This window comes from Neofelis nebulosa, chromosome 6, assembly GCF_028018385.1.
Source record: "Neofelis nebulosa isolate mNeoNeb1 chromosome 6, mNeoNeb1.pri, whole genome shotgun sequence".
NCBI classification, from domain to species: Eukaryota; Metazoa; Chordata; class Mammalia; order Carnivora; family Felidae; genus Neofelis; species Neofelis nebulosa.
The window spans coordinates 134956617-134976948 of record NC_080787.1 but is presented as its reverse complement, the minus strand read 5'-3'; the positions used below and the strand labels follow the sequence as shown (position 1 = coordinate 134976948).

The 20332-nt window shown below is 42.6% G+C and overlaps 1 protein-coding gene across 3 annotated transcripts in view; it reads left to right on the top strand.

Moving 5' to 3' along the window:
• EPM2A (EPM2A glucan phosphatase, laforin) overlaps positions 1-18201 on the top strand; it is a 167287-nt gene extending 149086 nt beyond the window's left edge. For 2 of the 3 annotated variants that reach the window (XM_058735547.1, XM_058735546.1), the window contains exons 3-4: positions 7468-7709; positions 15814-18201. In XM_058735547.1, coding sequence (XP_058591530.1) covers positions 7468-7709; positions 15814-16091 — 520 coding nt within the window. In that variant the 3' untranslated portion in view covers positions 16092-18201. The remainder of the gene's footprint in view (positions 1-7467; positions 7710-15813) is intronic. The other variant, XM_058735548.1, reaches the window with a different exon arrangement.
• Positions 18202-20332: the final 2131 nt, after the last annotated feature.

The following is a 20332-nucleotide window of genomic DNA, read 5'->3' as shown; positions in this document are numbered from 1 at the left end:
TGACTCTTGATTTTGGCTCAGGTTATGATCTCATGGTTGTGAGACTGAGCCCCGCGTTGGGTTCGCAGAGCCTGTTTAAGATTTTCTCTCTCCTCCCTCTGCCTCTTTCCCACTTGCATGTACATGTGTTCTCTCTCTCTCTCTCTCTCTCTCTCTCTCTCTCTCTCTCAGAAAATGAGAACAAGCAAACAAACAGAATGAATTCATTTAAGAAGTAAGCCAAAATAGCCCAACCAGGGGCCTGGTGATCTTGTCTGCCATGCTGCAGGTGCTCAAGTGATGGACTGAAGGACATGAGTTAAGGAATGTGGATGAGTAGTATTGTGTATGAGAGGACGATTGGAATGCCACAATCAAAAGTTAATTTAGACTTTCAGAGATCAGGATGAAAGCTGAAAAAATCTATTAAAATGTTCTACTTTAAGTATACTTGATATATGGATATTTGAAGAATCTGGATGATTGAACGTATATATTTTAAATTGGAATGTTCAGACTTTGTATTAGTTTCCTGGGGCTGGTCTGACAAAGTGCCACAAACTGGGTGGCTTTTAAACAACAGAAAATCACTATCTCAGTTCTGGAGGCCAGGAGTTCAGGATCAAGGTATCTACAGGGTTGACTCATTCTGAGGGCTGCAAGGGAAGGCTGTGTTCCAGGCCTCTCTCCTTGCCTTGTAGATGACTGTCTTCTTTTATGTTAACATCATCTTCCCTCTGTACGTGTCTGTGTCCAAATCTCCCCTTATACGAACAACAGTCATGTTGGATTAGAGCCCACCCTGAGGGCTTCATTTTAACTTGATTGCCCTGTAGAGATCCTATCTCCAAGTAAGAAGAGGTGCTGGGGTTAGAAATTTAGAGGAAATACAATTCAACCCATAACAGACCTTAAGAATTAATTATATGTCATTTTTAATATAGAAAATAAAAAGAACATATGTCAAAAATATTTGCTTCATGTGGCTTTAAACTCAAGCACATCCCTGCCCCCCAGAAATCTAAGAAACTAACTACCTGTAGAAATTAGAATGTGCTATCTACATACTGTAGTCTATAACCTGTAAGCAAACTATAATAAAACTATTTTAATAAAGAAATTAATTAGTATCACTCTCTAAGTTGAAACTTGTCTTTGCACAGTCACTTAGCCTTAACTAGAGTGTATTAGAAGCACCCTTTTTTGGGTAGAAGTTTGGTATTAATAACATAGGAGTTGACACAGAGGACAGATTTTCAGCAGGAGTTACATGTGCTAATGAAGCTTGGAGCTTACTGGAGGTTGATTTTAACGTTTCTCTTGCTTTCCCACTAATGAGATCTAAATGATAGGACTGATAGACTTTTTTTTTTCTCAAGTATTATTTAAAAGCCAGATCACATTTTAATTTAACATTGAATTGCCCATAAAATATTAAATAAGGTAAATGCAGCAAAATTATCCAACTTAAAAAATGTGCTAATCTTTTTTTTTTTTTTTTTTTTTTTTTTTTTGCTTTTAAATCCTTAGCTGGGTTTTATAAAGAAACTCAGCAAAATCCATTTTCTTCCTTTTAAAAATGGTGTTGTGTTTGTACGGCTAGGAACTGGGCACTGTTTTCAACAGTGGTGGTCTCTTAGTGTGATAAGAGATAAACAAATCCTATGTTCATTCATTGATTGCATGATTTCTGTGTTTCCTAACTTTTTTTTTTCTTATGGACAAAATATAATGCTAATTTTCACCTTCAGGAAAAGGTTATTCTGCCATTTTTCAAGGCCATTAGTGATGGAACTTGTGATGTGGTGTCCATATAACTGGCTTTTTTTTTTTTTTTTTCTGATATCTTCTGTTTATCCCATGCCCCCTCCTCCTGTCAATGCCCGGCGGTATTTATTTTGCAAAGTGCTTGGATGCTCATTCTGTCTGATGCACTCATCATTGCCAGCAAGTCCTCCATTCACTGACAGCTGAGGTACAGCAAGCGGGCACTGGTTCATTCATACGCTTCAGTTGCTGTTGTAACACAGGCCCCAGCCTGACAGGTGAAGCGAACGGTGTAGTTTTGTGATGTGATTACCTGGAACCACAGGTCCACATTCACCCAAATGAATGAAATTGATTTTGATTTGCAGTCCAACAAAGTAAGGTTCCAGAATGTCAGCCATCCATCTATCCATCCCCTGTTCCCCCACCTCTGGTCTTTAGTTAAGTTGCAATATTAATGGGATGGATTTTATTTAAATACAATTTGGTTGAATAAGGGTGGCAATAGTCAAGACTCACATTAATAAAACTTTTTTTTCTGCAAAAGTTTATTCTTAGAAATATAACTATATTAAATACTTGTCATGACTCAGAAGAAGATTTAGTTTTGACTTTTTAGAAGATACTACACATTAAACATAGATACATATCCTTGTAGCTACACTCTCCTAACAGTTTCCCATTCCTCAATCTGTCTAGGAATCATTTTTAGTCTTGGAAGTATTTTTTTTTTAATTTTTCAAGTTTTTATTTATTTTGAGAGAGAGACAGAGAGAATGAGCAAGAGAGGGGCAGAGAGAGAGGGAGAGAATCCCAAACAGGCTTTGCTCTGTCAGCTTGAAGCCCAATGTGGGGCTTGAACTCATGAACTTTGAAATCATGACCTGAGCCCAAAGCAACAGTCAGATGCTTAACCGATTGAGTCACCCAGGCGTCCCATAGTCTTGAAAGTATTTTTGGAGAAAGGCACAGACTTAATTTTCATATGGATGTGTAGGGCTGAGCACTTCATTCCCTCTCATTGCCATATTTTTTGCTGCTATTAAAAGGTATTGAGATCTCTGTACTAAACTTCTGCATGTTTATTGGTATCTGCCAGGCTAGTGGTTTTGGAATCTGGCTGTATATGTCATATATATACCCTAGTCAATTTCTTGAAAAAAAAATTCCACAGACTCCTAGGCCTCACTCCACAGCCACTTTATGACTGTCTCTTGAATAGATCCTGTTAGAGCCCAAGTAGCAATAAAAAATTGGTTTATCTTCTGGAGTGTAAGTAGGATTCAAGTTTTAGATGATGCTAGATATTGTGAGATATTTTCAGTGAGGATGGATAATACCCATATTTGAGGATTAGTCAATTGGCTTCTTACATTAACAATTACAATAACAACAGCCATAAGGAAAAAACCCCACAAAAACAAGCTGGATTTCATCTAAGAAAATAGAGTGAATATTCCAAACTCTGCAGCATTCAAATGAAGGATACACAGAACAATGGGAAATTATCTGAATAGTCATTACAATACAAAGTAAATTACTAAACTAAGTAAATTATAACAACTAGACATTAATGCCACTTGCATTTATGCACATACACTAGTATCAGTCCTGTTCAAATACCTTATTACATTGAATTTTCTTCCCATGAATTAGTTATTTTTAGACCCATTTTAAAGATGATCAGCCAAAGGCTTAGAGATGAGAAATAAATTTCCCTGATGTCACACAGTTATTACCAAGTGCTTTTAAAATTGTCTTGCTATGGGGTCACCTGGGTGGCTCAGTTGGTTAAGTATCCAACTTTGGTTCAGGTCATGATCTCACGGTTCACGAGTTCGAGCCCCACATTGGGCTCGCTGCTGTCAGCACAGAGCCTGCTTCGGATCTTCTGTCCACCCCCACTCTCTCTACGTCTCCTCTGCTTGCTCTCTTTCTCTCAAAAATAAATAACATTAAAAAAACATCATGCTATGATTGGCATTGTTTCTGGCTTATGTTTCATGCCCTTTCCATTACACCACACTTAAAATGTTTAGTGCTGTTCGACTCTGTACTATTAGACTTTTGCTCATTCTCTAACTCTCTTTCTTTATGCACATACATACATATTTCATTTATTTATTTATTTATTTATTTATTTGTTTATTTTTAAATGTTTATTTTATTTTTGAGACAGAGCATGAACAGGGGAGGGTCAGAGAGAGAGGGAGACACAGATTCCAAAACAGGCTCCAGGCTCTGAGCCATCAGCACAGAGCCCGACGCGGGTCTCGAACTCATGGACCGTGAGATCATGACCTGAGCCGAAGTCGGATGCTTAACAGGCTGAGCCACCCAGGCGGCCCTACATACATATTTTAAAATATGTTTTTAAAATATGACGTGGAATATCATATTATCAGAATGGCATAACTGATGAGCCACAAACTCTGTGTCAAATATGTTGGTCTTATTCCCTGTCCCAGGTTCCCTTTCTTCCCTCCCATAGTAAGGAGGTTTATTCCATTTTTATTCCTCCAGCCCAAGGCTTCTTAATCACAGCATTATTGATGTTTTGGATTTGCTAATTCTTTGTTGTGCGGGCTACCCTATGCATTATAGGATGTTTGGCAACATCCCCACTTTCAATCTAATAGATACCATTAACACCACCCAGTGTCATAATCTAAAATGTCTCCATAATTGTGGCCAAATATCCCTTGGGAAACAAAATTTTCCCCAACAGAGAAGGATTGCTTTAAGCTCAGTCTGAAAGTAGCTAAATAAAAGTGTAGTCCCTCTGCTCTGTTTCTTTCCTGCACATCAGGGGCTTTAAGGGATTAGTTATTTAGGCATCGAGTTAGAACAAGTCAGGTTATGCTGTGGTAAGAAACAATGGCAAAATTGGCTTAAATCAACAAACCACTGGCTCTCCAGGGCAGCTGGCCTCCTGAGCTTAGTTAGCATTCTAGACCACTTCAGTCTTCTAGCTGTTCACTATCCACACATGTTTTCATGACCATTGCTGCAGGGAAAGATAGAGCATGGAGACCTGTGCATGAGGTCCTACATATGTCCTTCTGGAAGGTACACATGTTACTTCAGCTCACTTATTATTGACAAAAGCAAGTCAGATGGCTCTAACTTTCAGGCAGAGAAGAAATTTAGTCCTCCATGCTTGAAAGAGGATAACTGGGAGCACTGGTGAGCATCAAGTGATATCTACCATCATCATTTATAAACTGTTGTCTGAATGCTTCATATTGAACCTAGTAAAGTTCTAGGTGACGTGATTCAAATAAAGTTGAAATAGAGTATTTACCCATTATTTCAGGAGAGAATGTACACGTGTGAAATAATCAGTGTGGAAGACAATATATACCACACACAATAAATTATAATAGTGTTCATTAAAGTTATATATTGATTTGGAAAATATTTGCATTTTTATGATATTTGCATGGTATTTCTTTTGGGTTCTGGGACCCAATTTCACTGTGTGTGAGGTGAGGAGATTTCCCCATACAGTCATCAATTTTCTGGGCACCAACTTGGGGTCCTACAATTCGACCTGACTCTGATACTATCTACCTGGAAGTATCATCAGATTCCCAAGTTAAGATTTCAGTCCTAGAAGACTGTCCCCCACTCTCCACATCAGATGTCAGTTGCAAGCCCAGGTTGTTACCTGTGCTTCTGACTGGTTATAAATCACAGGTACTATGACCCCTTCCTTTTTTTGGGTTTGATTAATTTTCTAGAGCAGTTCACAGACTCAGGAAATGTTTCACTAGGTTACTGGCTTACTTTAAGAGGATATAATTCAGGAACAGGCAGATGGGATAGACGCACAGGGCAAGGAATGTGGGAGACGGCTTGGAGCTTCCAGACCTTCTCTGGGAGCCCCACTCTTTCTGTGTCACCAACCTGGAAGTTCTTGGAATCCTGACCTTGGAATCCTGGGTTTTATGGAAGCTTCATTATCTAGGGATAATTGATTAAATCATTGGCCACTGATGATTGGCTCAACCTCCAGCCCTCTCTCTTCCTGGAAGCCAAGGGGTGGGACTTCAGGTTCAGTCCCTCTAATCACAAAGTTGGTTCCCCTGGTCAACCAGGCCATCCTTAGGTGCTATCCAGAAGTTACTTCATTAACACAGCAAAAGACACCTTATGGCTCTCATCACTCAGGAAACTGTGCCAGAAACTGCGATGAAGACCAAATATATATTATTATAAAATCACAGTATATCTATTTATTCATTGTCTTTTTTCTTAATGTCCAATAAAGTTTCATAAATCTTTCTGGTTAAATGTCTTCCTAGTTGTTTTATAATTTTGCTTTTATTTTTGAATGAGATTCACCTCTACCTCCCCATTTCTTTTTTTTATTGTTTATTAACAAATGAACGTAAAATTGTTTTTTGAGAGAGAGAGAGAGAGTGCGAGTGGGGGGAAGGGCAGAGAGACAGGAAGACACAGAATCCGAAGCAGGCTCCAGGCTTTGAGCTGTCAGCACAGAGCCCAGTATGGGACTGAAACCCACAAAACGTGAGGTCATGTCCTGAGCTGAAGTCGGCCACTTAACCGACTGAGCCACCCGGGCACCCCTCTGTTTTTTTTTTTTAATGTCTATTTATTTTTGAGGCACAGAGAGAGTGTGGGATAGAGGATCCCAAGTGGGCTTTGTGCTGATAGCAGCCAGTCCAAAATGGGGCTCAGACTCTCAAACTGAGTGATCATGACCTGAGCTGAAGTCAGACGACTGAGCCACAGCCATCCAGGCGCCCCTCCACCTCCCCATTTCTACCTGGCTACTGCTGGCACACAGAAAAGCTGTTTGATTTTGGTACATTTTCCTTAATCCATATATCTTAATACCTGTAATATTTTGTATAGCTTTGTAATTGAGTCTTTTAAGGAGTGATTCTCAAAGTTTTGCCCTGAACTAGAAGCATCAGGATTGCTTGGGAACTTGTTAGAGAAGTCCAAATTCTTGGACTCTCAACCCAGATCTACTGACTCAGAAACTTTGAGGGTAGAATCTAGACTTTGGGATATTTAGATATGGAAACATAGTTGAAAAATAATGACAGCATTTTCTTTTTCTTTTTTGATTTTTTACAGATAGTTATATTTCTTCTTAACTTGTAGCATTAGGTGAAACATGTAAGACAACGTTGGGTACTAATAGATATAATCTTGACTTTGATTTTGTTTAAAAGAAGACTATTGTTTGTTTGTTTCTGGTGTTTAAAAGTTCTCTTACTATTTGAAATTTTTACGCAGAGTTTTAAACAGGAATGATGACTGATTTTTGTAAATGTTTTACAGGATTTACTCCCATAATCATGGGAGTTTTGCCTTTAGCTTATTAGTGTTTGAAATATGTGGATGAGTTTCCAAATGTTGAACCACATATACAATCAAGGAATAAATACAACTTGGTGGACTTATTTTAATATGTTGCTGGATTTGGCTTGCTATTGCCTATTTCCTAGCATTTTAGTTAATTGAATTGTTTGTTTCCTTAAAAACAACATTACGGTATTTTTTCTTTCAATAATAATATTATTATATCAATAATATTGTTACAACATCTAATATTGTTAATGCACCTTTTCCTGTGTCAGATTTAAAGGTTAATTGCATTTTATTACCACATATTTTCTGTAGCTCCTCAGACCTCAAACCATAACAGTAACAATAATAATAGTTGCCTCTATGTATTCTCATTAGAATTCTCCCAAATATCTGGCTGGGTAGCTGCCCTCGTCAAGTGGAGCATGTAACCATCAAACTGAAGCACGAATTGGGGATTACAGCTGTAATGAATTTCCAGACTGAATGGGATATTGTACAGAATTCCTCAGGCTGTAACCGCTACCCAGAACCCATGACTCCAGACACCATGATTAAGCTATATAAGGAAGAAGGCTTGGTCTACATCTGGATGCCGACCCCAGATATGAGCACTGAAGGTAAGCATCAGAAAAAATCTTTCTGGCTTCTTGTTGAAGTGTTTCAGAGAAGCCATCGCTGTCTGTCTGTCTGTCTTATCTATCTATCTATCTATCTATCAATCATCTATCTACCTATCTACCTACCCACCTACCTTTATGTCTATAATTGAGTGACTTAAATATGAGTGATAGAAATGGAATAACTATGAGGTTTTAGGTTTAATAGATTTGACATATTTTGATAATTTGGCCAAGAGTCTGTTTAACATGGCTCCTTTGATTTGTTTATTCATTAACTATATGTCTATTGTGTGCCTGATGTATGTGTGGCATTATGCCAGCAGCTGGGAACACAGTGGTGAGGAAAAGCAGGCATAGCTCCTGTCCCCATAGACCTTATAGTCCTAAAGGGAAGACACACATTAATCAAATAACTACGAACAGAAATTTACAAATACGATGAAACTTGTGTTAGAAAGATACTGCTGTGAGAGCATATGCACAGGCAAATCAGATGTAGGAAGAGGGTCAAGGAAGGTTTTCCTAGGTATGTTTGAGCTAGATCAAAGGATGGGGTTGCTGGGGGTGAGGTGGGAAAGAGGCTTCCAGCAAGAGGGGGCAGCTTAGGAAGTCTCTGCTGCAGGAGAACATAGAGTGTTCTAAAAGAAGCCCAGTATGGCTGCAGGTCAGGGAATGAAGGAAGAGGATCTTGCAGATTTGGGCCACAATAAGGATTTTAGACTGTCTCCTAAAAGCAGTAAGAAGCAGTTGAAAGGGTGGGAGACTGGGCTAGTGCCAAGATCACCTTTTTTTTTTTTTTTTTTCCCCTTCAGAAGTGCGGTTTGCCCCGTGGACAAAAGATGGAGGTGGGGTCTCAGTGGATCTGGGGACACCAGTTAGGAGGTTACTGCGATAGTTGAAGTGAGAGATAATGAGGGATGACACAGTTGGGGGCAGTGTGGCAATGGTGAGGCTGTAGTTACTGCACAAGTACTGGCTGAGCATGTCTTTGTGAAGAGGGGTCAGGACATGTGTGCTGCTGGGAAAAAGAGAGACAGAAGGCATAGTTTTGATCTAATGGCAAGAGGTGATAAGACAAGCTCAAAACTAATTACAATGCAGAGAAGAATGTGATGTGAGTAACGAGTCACGTGTTCCTCATGGGTTATGAGGTGGGGAGAAAAGCACAGGGAGGCTATATCAATGTCATGGCATTTGAGGTGGGCGTGGCTTTGACAGGTTGATGGAGAGGGAGGAAGGGCATGCCAGGTGGATGAAACAGTGTAAGTCAAGGCCTAAGGCATGGCATTTTACAGGAATGCTCTGTATTTCAGCATGGCGGTAGAGTAAGGTTCTCTCTGGGAAAGGAATGAGGGGAAGTGAAGCTGAGAGAACCAAGTTACACTACTAGTTCAACCGGCTGTCAGCAGGGGGCAGCAGAGGGCTGTGGGAATGGCATTGGCAAGGGACTTTGGTGAACTGCTATTCTGGGGGAAAGAAGGAAGGCAGGGATGCCTAGCCAGGAAATGTCTCCACCCTCAGTCCTCTTCCCCCCAAAGTACATAACGTATCAGACACTCTCCTAAGCAGTTTCGTGCCCAACTCATATAATTCCGACAAACTCCAGGCACATGTAGTTATCTCCATTTTGCAGAGGAAGAGACAGGTACGAAAGTGTTAAGTAATGTGGCCAAGGTCATAGGGAAAGACACACAGCCTGGATTTCAACACAGGCAGTCAGACTTGGATCATGGCTGCAGACACAGCGCTACGACGCTACTCCCTGCGTGCTCATGTGGACTTTCAGTCCCCTGTGCTCATGATGACCTGGAGTTAGACAAAGACCATTTGCCAGGGAGATGGCTTGTCTCCCCAGAGTCAACAGTCCAGGATGCAGGTGGGGACAGAAGACCTTGAGGATCCTTGAGAACCTGGCTGTCGCCTGCCTTGGCTCTTTATGAATCTCAGGTGGTTCTCATGGCCGGGCTGGACTGAACCATCACTCGGGATGAGGTGTAATTTTTCTTCCTGAAGAGGAGATTGTTTGGTTACTCTTGGTGGTAATGCTGGTCCAAAGAAACTTGATTGAGCCATTAGAGCTGTGCTGTTTTTCAAGGAAACAAAATAACTTCACTTGCACATAAGACCATCGGTTGAATCTAGGCCCACTATAGTTGTGTTAAAATCTTTTGTGGGGGTCATGCAGTCACCAGGCCCCCATCCCCGCCACAACAGTGGAGCGCCTTCCACCCCGGGGCAGTTTGACAAACACCGGTGACAGCAGAATGAAAGCCCCTGAGTAGCTGTGTGATATCGAGCAAACTAGTTCCTGCATTTGGAAAATAGGGTAATAGTTTCTGCCTTACAAGATGATAACAATAGAATCAGATGATTGATACGAAAGTGCTTTGTGTTTCTGGTTTCAAAACAGAGAAGATTGTAAGGACCACGTGCCTGTAGCTTCCAGAGAGCGTTCTGATTCTTGCTGCTTTGATTCTGATTTCATAGCATCATTACCCGTTGGGAGTGTAACGTAAGACAAGCTTGGAGTAGCTGAGCTGCTAACTGTAGCCGTGTCCCGTTCCATTCCAGGCATTGATTACCTGAGGGCCCTGGTGACTAATAGGTGTTTGCTCGATAGTTTGGGGTATGCAGAAGCCTGAGGGAAAACTCCACCCCCAAAGGCCCACTGTAGTTGTGTTAAATTCTTTTGGGGGGTCACAGGGTCACCAGGTCCCCATCCCCACCACAACAGGGGAACACCTTCTACACTGAGGCAGTTTGGCAACACCAATGACAGCGAATGAAAGCTCCCACGTGGCAAACTCTGAAGGTTAAATGAAGGCTTTCTTTGGCTCAGCATAACTGGGGGAGTAATCAAAGGGTTAATGACCATTCCAGAGTCGCAGGGGAGGTTTGGACCAGTAGATTAATCTGTGTGGCTCATAATATTAGCACAATGAACATATAGGTTAATTTAGCTGAATATTTTTAGAACTCTAGAGAAAAATCCATCTGGAAGTGTTTTGAGCTGTAGCATAATGCTGTCAGATAAAGTCTGAGAAAGAAGACAGTGTGTTAGGCCTGACTGTCACCACTGGTTGTCACAGGCCTGTTACAATCAGTTGTACTATCGATCCTTACTCTTGTACATTTTGTCATATGTAGAGGAGTTAGTTAGGATTTTTCTTTTCTTTTCTTAAAAAAAAATTGGTTTGTGTCTTTCACCTGAGACATGAAAAGCTCCCAAATCTAGCAGTCACCTGAAAAAAAAAACCCAAGTCTGTTCATTAAAATTCAGTTTTCTTTCACATAGGAAGTACTCCAATTGTGTTTTGACCTCTATCAGTGCAGTGCTGGTGATAACAAATGGTCTGCCCTTGCCTCCCAAACGACTTAATGTGCTTCCCAGAGTCCCCAGCTGCCCCTTTGTTTGGACAGTTCTGTCCAACGCTACCCTGTGTGTGCAGCCCTGCCATGAGGCGGTCACTGACCTTGGGGCCACAACACCTTGGGCTTGGGCCTTGTTGCCACCACGGAGCTTTGTGATATCAAGCAGGCTAGCTCCTGCATTTGGAAAATGGGGTAATTATTTCTGCCTCATAGGTTTATAACAATAGAATAAGATGATTGATATGAAAGTGCTTTGAAAATCACAAAGTTGGGACTATATTTTTTAGTCCCAAGTTCTTAGTTTTCTACCAGAGGATGTACTAGACAGTATGGACCTTATCTATATTACACTGCAAAGGTGAAAAAGGAGATATGCTCAAATAAAACAATCATATATCCTGCCATAAATCTGCCTGGAGTAAAAAAGGGAGGGAAGGAGGGAGGGAGTGTGTGTGTGTGTGTGTGTGTGTGTGTGTGTGTGTGTGTGTGTATGTGTTGGAAAGGCTGAGAGATGTTCCAGAAGTAATTTCTTTCAAGGTCAACCTTAGGTAAAGGGCATCTTCAGGGCCTTTTCCACTCCTCTCCCTGATTTCAAGCCCTTGTCCCCTTTCTCCCAATCTTTGTTTGCTCACTGCATGCTTTCAAGAAGCTTTTAATCATTACAGAGTCGGATTAGCCTAGAGGAGGTGTGGACCACAAGTTAGATTAGAGGGGTCTGGTAGTGTCTCAGATCTAATTAGTATTATTGGATTTTGTTTCATTTATTTTTTATTCATGCACTTAATGAATGCTTCTTGAGCATCCACGGAGAGCCAAGGCCTGTTTTAAATTCGAAAGTAAGAACCACAGTTAAATGTTTTGTTAGACCTGCACAGGGTTTAAAATTTTCAACTTAGTTGCCAACAGTTAAAATTTGGAATACTTGCTATAAAAAATCTGGATTTCTCTCTTGCCTTTAGGTATTATCATTTGTATGCATGGAAACTTCTTATCTAATTAACTTCTATATGGAACCGAAGTATATGAAACATGAAAAATTAGAGGGTCTTGTTGACACGGGTTTGTTGTGCAAGCTCTGATTATGGACACCCTCTTTTTATTCCTTGGTGGGTTTTACATTAGCTCAGGCTCCCTAGAATGGGTTTTGTACTAGAGGGATATGGCCCATTGGGCACAGAAAGCTCCTGTAGGGCAGAAGGCCTAACCCCCAGTGAGGATGTTGCTCTCACCTGGGTTAGGAGCAACAATGTAACCAGGTAGGTCGGGGTCAGAGGCTGAGAATTCAGACTGACAGCATGGGGGCCAGCAAGTACCACAGACCAGGCAGGTTAAGGAAGGGCAGTAGTATAGTGGTTAAGACCAGAGACTCTGGAGTTGTGCTGACTGGGTTTGAATGGTCACCTTGGGCAAATCTCCTCGTCTCAGTTCCCTCAGGTATAAACGGAGGATAATAATAGCACCAACCTCATAGTTGTTAAAAGGTGATTGTAAATGAACTATTGCATGCACAGTGCTTAGAACAGCACTTGGCAGGTAGAAGGGGCAGGTAGATGTTAGCTGTCATTAATCAAAGTAGACTGATTTGTAGTCCCTAGACATCAAAATAAGTGAGCGCTCCAGTGGAGGCCAGGCCGAGACAGGTCGGCATCCTGGACCAGGTCCTTGTCTGCTGTCCTTTCTTCTTATTTAGTTTTTTGTTATGTTATTGAAATATTTGTGTGGCAGTTCTTAAGTGAGGTGGCTAAGTGATTCTAGGAGAAGACCACTGCAGGGTGAAACCGGCAATTAAACGGGGGGCCTTCTGGAGCTTCCCATGGCAGCTGCCACTTACTTTCCAGGACTACATGTCCGAGGTCACAAAATTCCAAACTCACACATTTCCCTTTTCAACTTCTAAGCTGTATGCATGCCTCTTGAAGAACCTTTTACAGATAAAAAGGAAAGGGAGAGATATTGCCTCATTTGGGCCATTTGATGCAGACCCTTCCTCCGGGAATCTCTGGCCAGAGAGTGCACTGGGGGAAGGGATCCTGATGGGTCCATGTGAACCTGGGCTTGGGCAGGTTGGTGGCACCGATGCTGTGTAAGCTGAACACAGGGGCTGGGGCTCTGACTCCAGAAGCTCCTACAGCACATGGTCACTATTTGGACACTGAACACTTAATGAAAATCCATGTTAATAATGATTCTCAAGGCTATATTTTTTTATTAATTTTTTTTAAATCTATCTATTTTTGAGAGGGAAAGAGAGAGAGAAAGAAAGAGAGAAAGAGAAAGAAAGAGAGAAAGAGAAAGAAAGAGAGAAAGAGAGAGAGATAGTGTGAGCAGGGGAGGGGCAGAGAGAGAGGGAGACACAGAATCTGAAGCAGGCTCCAGGCTCTGAGCTGTCAGCACAGAGCCCGATGCAGGGCTCGAACTCACGAACTGTGAGTTCAGAACCTGAGCCAAAGTCAGATGCTTAACCGACTGAGCCATCCCAGGCTCCCCTAGTCAGTAATCTTATAATATTGTGTGGTGACAGATGGTAACTACACCTATTGTGCTGAGCATAGCATGTAGTATAGAATTGTCCAATTACTGGGTTGTACCCCTGAAACTAACATCGTATGGCAGCTGTATTTCAAGAAAATAAATTTGTTTTCAGCTCATCTCCTGGCAAAGTACACGGTAGCTGGAGAGGCGGCTGTAACAGGGAGCTTGGCACGTGATGCCAGCTGTGGCAGGAGCAGGAAGAGCCCAGCTTCACAGTTTGCTGTATGGTCATTCCCTTCCCAGCCAGTATTACTTGGGCTACACCTCTAACACCCCTTCCGCAGAACAAAAGCCTTGCACGTGGGCAGGCCTCACCCTTGTTGGCAGGGCTGCTCAAGCATATTTTGGAAGTTTTGCCTCTTCTGATCTCCCAGCTCACATGGTAAGTCAAGTACACAGTACTCTCCCTGAGGCACGCAATGAGACAGCTCTCTGGTGCATATGACATTTTGCATCTTTCCATCTCCAGTGATATGTGACTGCCTCTGGGGAAGTGCCATGAGCAGCTGTCTGTATGGGATGCCCCCCCAGCTCTAACCTCAGAGCACCCCACAGCCTAGTGAGGAAGTGCAAATCGGTTACAGTTGATGGCTGGGTTTGGACCTGCAAACTCAAGTGGCACAGAGGAGCTGGTGTGTCCCCACCTCAGACGCCCTCGGCGATCAGGCAGGGAGCACGAACGTATGGCAACAGGCAGTAGGAGGAGATGGAGCCTGAGGAACTGCAAAGGGTGCCCTGACTAAAGACATTCCAGTCAGAAATGGCCCTGAACTGCTGTGTGGGACCTGTAGCTTTAGATGCCTTGGAAAGCGATGAATAGAATGCCAGCAGCAAACGCAGAATATTGTACTGGCTTCCATGTAGATGTTTCTGCTCCTGTCTCAGAGCAAGGTGAGCCTGAGGCTAAGGTGGACCCACCCCAGACGGAGGGGCAAGTGAGAGGGTCTTCAAACCATGATGGGGTCTTGTAACATCTGTCTGTTCTTCTGAGTTGCTGACCCCTGGTTCCCATGTGTTGTGTTGGCCTCTTAAGGGGCACTTGCATTTTAAAAGAGGACATCTAAAGAGGGAAGTCTAAACTTACTTCAGTGGTTCTCATGACCTCGCGGCTCCACTCCACCATGGAATTCCAGGCCTCCATGAGGATCTGCATTGAAATCATTTGAGGGGGGAGTTTCCCCACCTTTCCAGTTATCCAGGGGGGTAGCAACGTGAAGCGCCATTGTGCCCCTGTGAATTCGAGAACACAGAGTAGCTAGAGGGTGCCAAGTCACAGGCACATAATCCAGGTTAGGCAATCCGTATAGTTTCCTTCTTTCATTCCCCTTTGAAATAATTTATAGTGACCGTCATCCACCCCCCCCCACCCCCCCCACCCCCCCGCCACAAATTTACTGTCTTTGCTCTGAGAACCTGTGTGCAAAAGAAACTCCAGGCATCTAGGAGTTTGATGACTTTAGGGCGCTCGGCCTCTCATGAGATAAGAGAGTCCAGCAGGCCTGAGCAGACCATTGCCTATCCTTTCAGTGTGTAAAAGAGAAGACATTTGATCACCTGATAATCAAAATAATAGTCACGAGGTGATAATAACTATAATCACAGTTGCACAGCAAAGGAGAAATGGAATCATTTCAATACTCACTGGTTCATGAGGGAACAAATGAATGATCGTTTATCACATGTGTATCAATTAATGTTAGCATCTCATTGGCCAAATGAAAATTAGCATATATTGAGTGAAGAAGATTGACTCCTTTGACGAACATGGATTAATTCTGTGTTTTGCATTTATCCCGAAGATCCATTTGGATTAAAGAAAGTCCAGGTGAAATCCTCTAAATCTCTGCCCAATCTGTACAAGCCAATCTGATAGATGTAAAAATCCATTCTTCTGACTATAGACAGTGGTTAACTGTTCTTTGAAAGGAAAGTTGCGCCGATGCAGAAGTCACTCAAAGCAAAAGCAAGTGAAGGTTCAGAGCTGATCCATTGCCTCTGGAGGGCTCTTTCTGCTTTATCGTTAGCGGGCTTTGATATCGTCTCACCTTCTCCGTCAAAACAAAGGAATGGAGCCAGCTCTAACGTCCCCGCCTCTCTCTGCATGGCACTGATTTCACCAGGCGCTGCAGGACTTATTATTAGTGGCGATATTGGGGTTCATTATTCATGTGTATGTGCTGTGCTTTCTCAATCCCAGGCCGAGTACAGATGCTGCCTCAGGCTGTCTGTCTCCTCCACGCACTGCTCGAGAATGGACACACCGTGTACGTTCACTGCAACGCCGGGGTCGGCCGGTCCACCGCGGCCGTGTGCGGCTGGCTCCAGTACGTGCTGGGCTGGAATCTGAGGAAGGTGCAGTACTTCCTCATGGCCAAAAGGCCGGCTGTGTACATTGATGAAGACGCATTGGCCCGGGCAGAAGAAGATTTTTTCCAGAAATTTGGGAAGGTTCGTTCTTCCGTGTGTAGTGTGTAGATGGCCCATCTGCCTCCCCACCCTCCCGATGTCCTTAGGAACCCAGTTTCCTTAGGTGACGTCAGTGGAAAGACCTAGAAACGAAGATTCCATCAGAACTAACAAGACTGGTCACTTGGCTTTTCCCACAACCCACCCCCTCTAGTCTGGGGCTGACTTTCTATTATGCTTTGGTTGGACTGTATTTTCTTTGAAATGTTTTACAGTGGAAATTGTGACTGACACATGAGAAAAAGCCACAAGCAATTGCGCTGTGCAGTGTTCTAGCATCAGACGGAAAAGTAATGCATCAAGTTCCTGCTGCCTGCCTGCACACCAGCCCTTTGCTTTACAGTTGCTGGATTTGTTGCGCGAATTAATGACCACATCTTCTTGCTGCATTGTAATGTGACAGGCAGGAGTGTAGATTTGACCACTTGTGTGTTGATACACACACACACACACACACACACACACACACACAGGTGCATTGCTTTCCTGCTCAGCTGAATTGAAATGATAAAATGAGAGCTGGTCAGTTGCCAGAGAAGGGAATAGGGGGAGAGGCCTGGGCTGTGACGAAGGAAGAGCTCACACTGACTGAAAAGTGATGGCTTTCTAGACTTCGTGTTGGCATCCTGCTTCACAGTTGTTCAAGTTGGTTCTAGGGAATCACCTTTCTTCTCTACCCACAACCCTGTGTGACAACCAAAGGAGAGTTATTGTCTGTCTCCTTGTTTTAGTTGAGGTTCAAGGAGCGTTTAGTTGACAGCTTGCCCGAGGTCTGAGGGCTAGTCGGGGGCCAGCTGGTGTTTAAAACCCACGTTGAGGTGACTCAGTGCTTTCAACACAACTTGTCTTTTCGGCACAGTATAGTGGATTCTGTTTCTCTCAGAGTAGGGTCAGTTTTTCTGCAGCAGTGTCTACAGTGAGAAATGGAACATCATTCTGGTTAGTTGCCAGAGAATTTAGGAAAGTGGCTATGTTTTGGGCAACCTAATTTGAAATATGATGGGCTGTCTCAACACCCAAGTGGCCGGAGCCATCGCTCAAGAGGGGAGCTGTCCTACCAAAAGAGCCCCAATCCATGAATAATTGTTGCACAGTTTAGGAGCCATCCTGTTTCAGCCCTCAGTTTAAAACAATACGTAGTTAACTGTGCCTCCAGGATATCTAGCTCACTACCCTAGGTTCTGTAGGAAATACAAAGATTAACAAGACTTTGCCTTCGAAAAGGTCGCAGCACAGAAACAGCCGTGTGTTCAGTCAACCACACTGCAGGGTCGAACCACGAATGATAGGCCAGAATAGGGAAAGGAGAAGTAACTTTTATTGGGTGCCTCGTGCGTGCCAGGTGCTTTACAATTTTAATTTAACCTTCACAGTACCCTATGAGGGCGGTTCGTTACTTCTGATACATAGATGAGGAAGTGAAGGCTCAGATAGTTAAATCAACTGCCCAGCATCACACGGTGAATAAATAGAGGAAATGAAATACAAAGCTTGGTTTGTCTGATTCAGTGCCTGTGCTTTTTCTATTAAGTTACAATGCCTGTTTATTTTTCTGCTCCTTTTTTTCTTCCATAATTATTTATTGATAGATATGAGAGACGGACGTATGGGGGACACATGGGTGAGTTTCCTGGAGTTCAGAGGAGGGAGGGGTGTCCTCACGGTGGGACTCGTGGGACGACTTTTGATTTGTCAGAGAAGGCCAGACAGCTCACATTTCTCCTGCAAGTTTACAAAGTTAAATTTATAAGGCAGGATTGAGTATTATGAAATCTAGCTCCCTTGATAAAAATAACTAGAGATAACTATTGTATCCAAGTAACCCATTTATGATCATAATGTGTTGTGTAAAATTCAGTCTTAAAAATGGAATATTTCTAATTATGTGTGTGTGTACATGTGTGTGAGAATTTCTTTAATGCCTGAGAAGTTCAGCTATGTAACCACCACTATAGAAAGACCCCTATGGATGGATTTTCTCCTTTTTCTCCTGATAGGCAAAATCAGTTTAGTGCTATTAAAGAATGTTTTAGAATAACCTCTCTTGTCCTCAATAAATGGATGTCTGATGTATTTCAAAATCACCTGGGATTTTGCTAAATAAAAGCATTAAAAATGACCTCTGATTGGGGCACGGGGGTGGCTCAGTCGGTTAAGCGTCAGATTCTTGATTTCAGCTCAGGTCATGATATCACAGTTCGTGAGTTCAGATCAGGTCATGATCTCATGGTTCATGAGTTTGACCCTCACATCAGGTTCCGTGCTGAGAGTGCAGAGCCTGCTTGGGATTCTCTCTCTCCCTCTCTCTGTCTTTCTGTCTCTCTCTCTCAAAATAATAAGCTTTGACCTCTGTTTATAGGATTAAATTTTTTTATTAATTTAATCTGAAATCCAGGAGAACACACTGTGTTTCCCTATTTGTAGAAGAAACAGTCAGCTGAGCTAAATTATTTTTTCCTTGTCACTCTTATTTTTTCGGTTGTTGATGAAAATCGGCAGTTACAGGACAAAAGGAAGACAAAGGTGAGGGCACCACAAAGAAGTGAGGATGAAAACCTCAAAAGTGTGTCACAGAAAATCAAAGCAGAAACTGTGCCATTAACTGCTTGTCACTGGCATTAACCAAACTTTCCAGTCACAGATTTCTTAAAGAAAAGCAAAATCTCACTCATGGTTAAGAAATGTCCAAATAAGTTTGCGTCTTTAAGCTTGAATCATTGTCCCTCAAATATTTTGTGTGCAATATTAGGAAATATCTAGAAAAATAAACCTTTTTTGACCAACTTAAGGTGTGGGTGAAATAACGATGGAAAAAAAATGTGGTTAGGACCTTGGAAACAGAGTATGAAAGGCAGGCTGTGAAGATGAGTTAGAAAGGAGAACTTGCCACACAGGAAAAACACCGAGTCGGGGTGTTCAGAAGTTACAACTGAGAGGCTCTTTACAGATGACCTAGTTAATTCCTTTATTTGACACAGGAGCAAACTATCACTCAGAGACACCAAGCAACAATTCCTGGGGCAAGAGCTTGAATTGACAGCCAGAGGGAAGGGAAAAGCTGGGAAGACAAATCGCAGAATTTATTCAGATTTACTGAGGGGTTACAGCAGAATTCATGAGCGAGAACAGCCAGGACCATGTGTGGGGAAGGATTAATGGAAAATGGAGCAAGCGGAAGAAAAATGGCTAAAATGAGAAAAAGCAAAGGGCAATGGAATTTCCAAAGGAAGAAAAGGCAGGGATTTCCTTTCACAAAGACTGTCCTGGGAGATTGAGAGGGAAGGTGTGATGGGAGGAACAGGGGTGAGATGAGGTCATGTTCCCAGGAGAGGGGGGCACACTCTGTGTCCACTGACTTCCCTTTGGGACCAGATTTCAGCAGGAAAAAGGGGCAGCTGGATGTGATGTGCTGACCCCAAAGTGGCTTGTTACCTACAAGGAAAAAAGAAGGTGCCATTGGAGATGGGACTGAGACTAAACAGGACAGCGTGGGTTAAGCCACCTCTCACTTTAATAACAATAACTGAAATAATAGTAAGGGGACGAGGAAGGACCACAGTAACAACTTCATTCATTCTAACAATAAAAATGGCAATAAGAGTAACAGGAAGAGGAAGGATAACAGCAAAAAAGTAACAAATTCTAACAATAACAACAGCAATAATAGTAACAGGAAGAGGAAGGACAATAGTAGCAACTACTTTGGTCGTTCTAACAATAATAATGGCAAAATTGCTAAAGGTAAGAGGTGAGACAATGGTAATAACAACTTCACTCTCTCCTTCCCCAACCCATTGCTCCAAAGTCTGTTCCTTATTCGGTTAATGTTGCTCAGGACTGAACCTCAGAGCCATTCTTCACTCCTCTCTTTCATTCAAATATCACATTCAATCCATCAGGATAACTTGGCACTTCTCTTGTCAAAGCATCTAGAGACTAACTACGTTTTACCTCCTCCACTGACCAACTCTGGTCAGAGCCAGTGTGACCTCTAGACTGGACTCTGGAAACAGCATCCTTACTAGTCTCTCTGTTCTCTTCTTCCTCAAATCTACTCTTACCTAGTGGCCAGGGTGATCCTATAAAATGTATGTCACATCATGTCATTCCTGTGCTCAAAACCTCTAATGACTTGCCATGTTATTCAGGGTGCAAGCAAAAGCCCTCGTGGGACACGTACACCGGTCCTCTGTTACATCTGTGACCTCCTCTCTCACGGCCTCCCAGCTCATCCTGCTGTAGCCGCACAG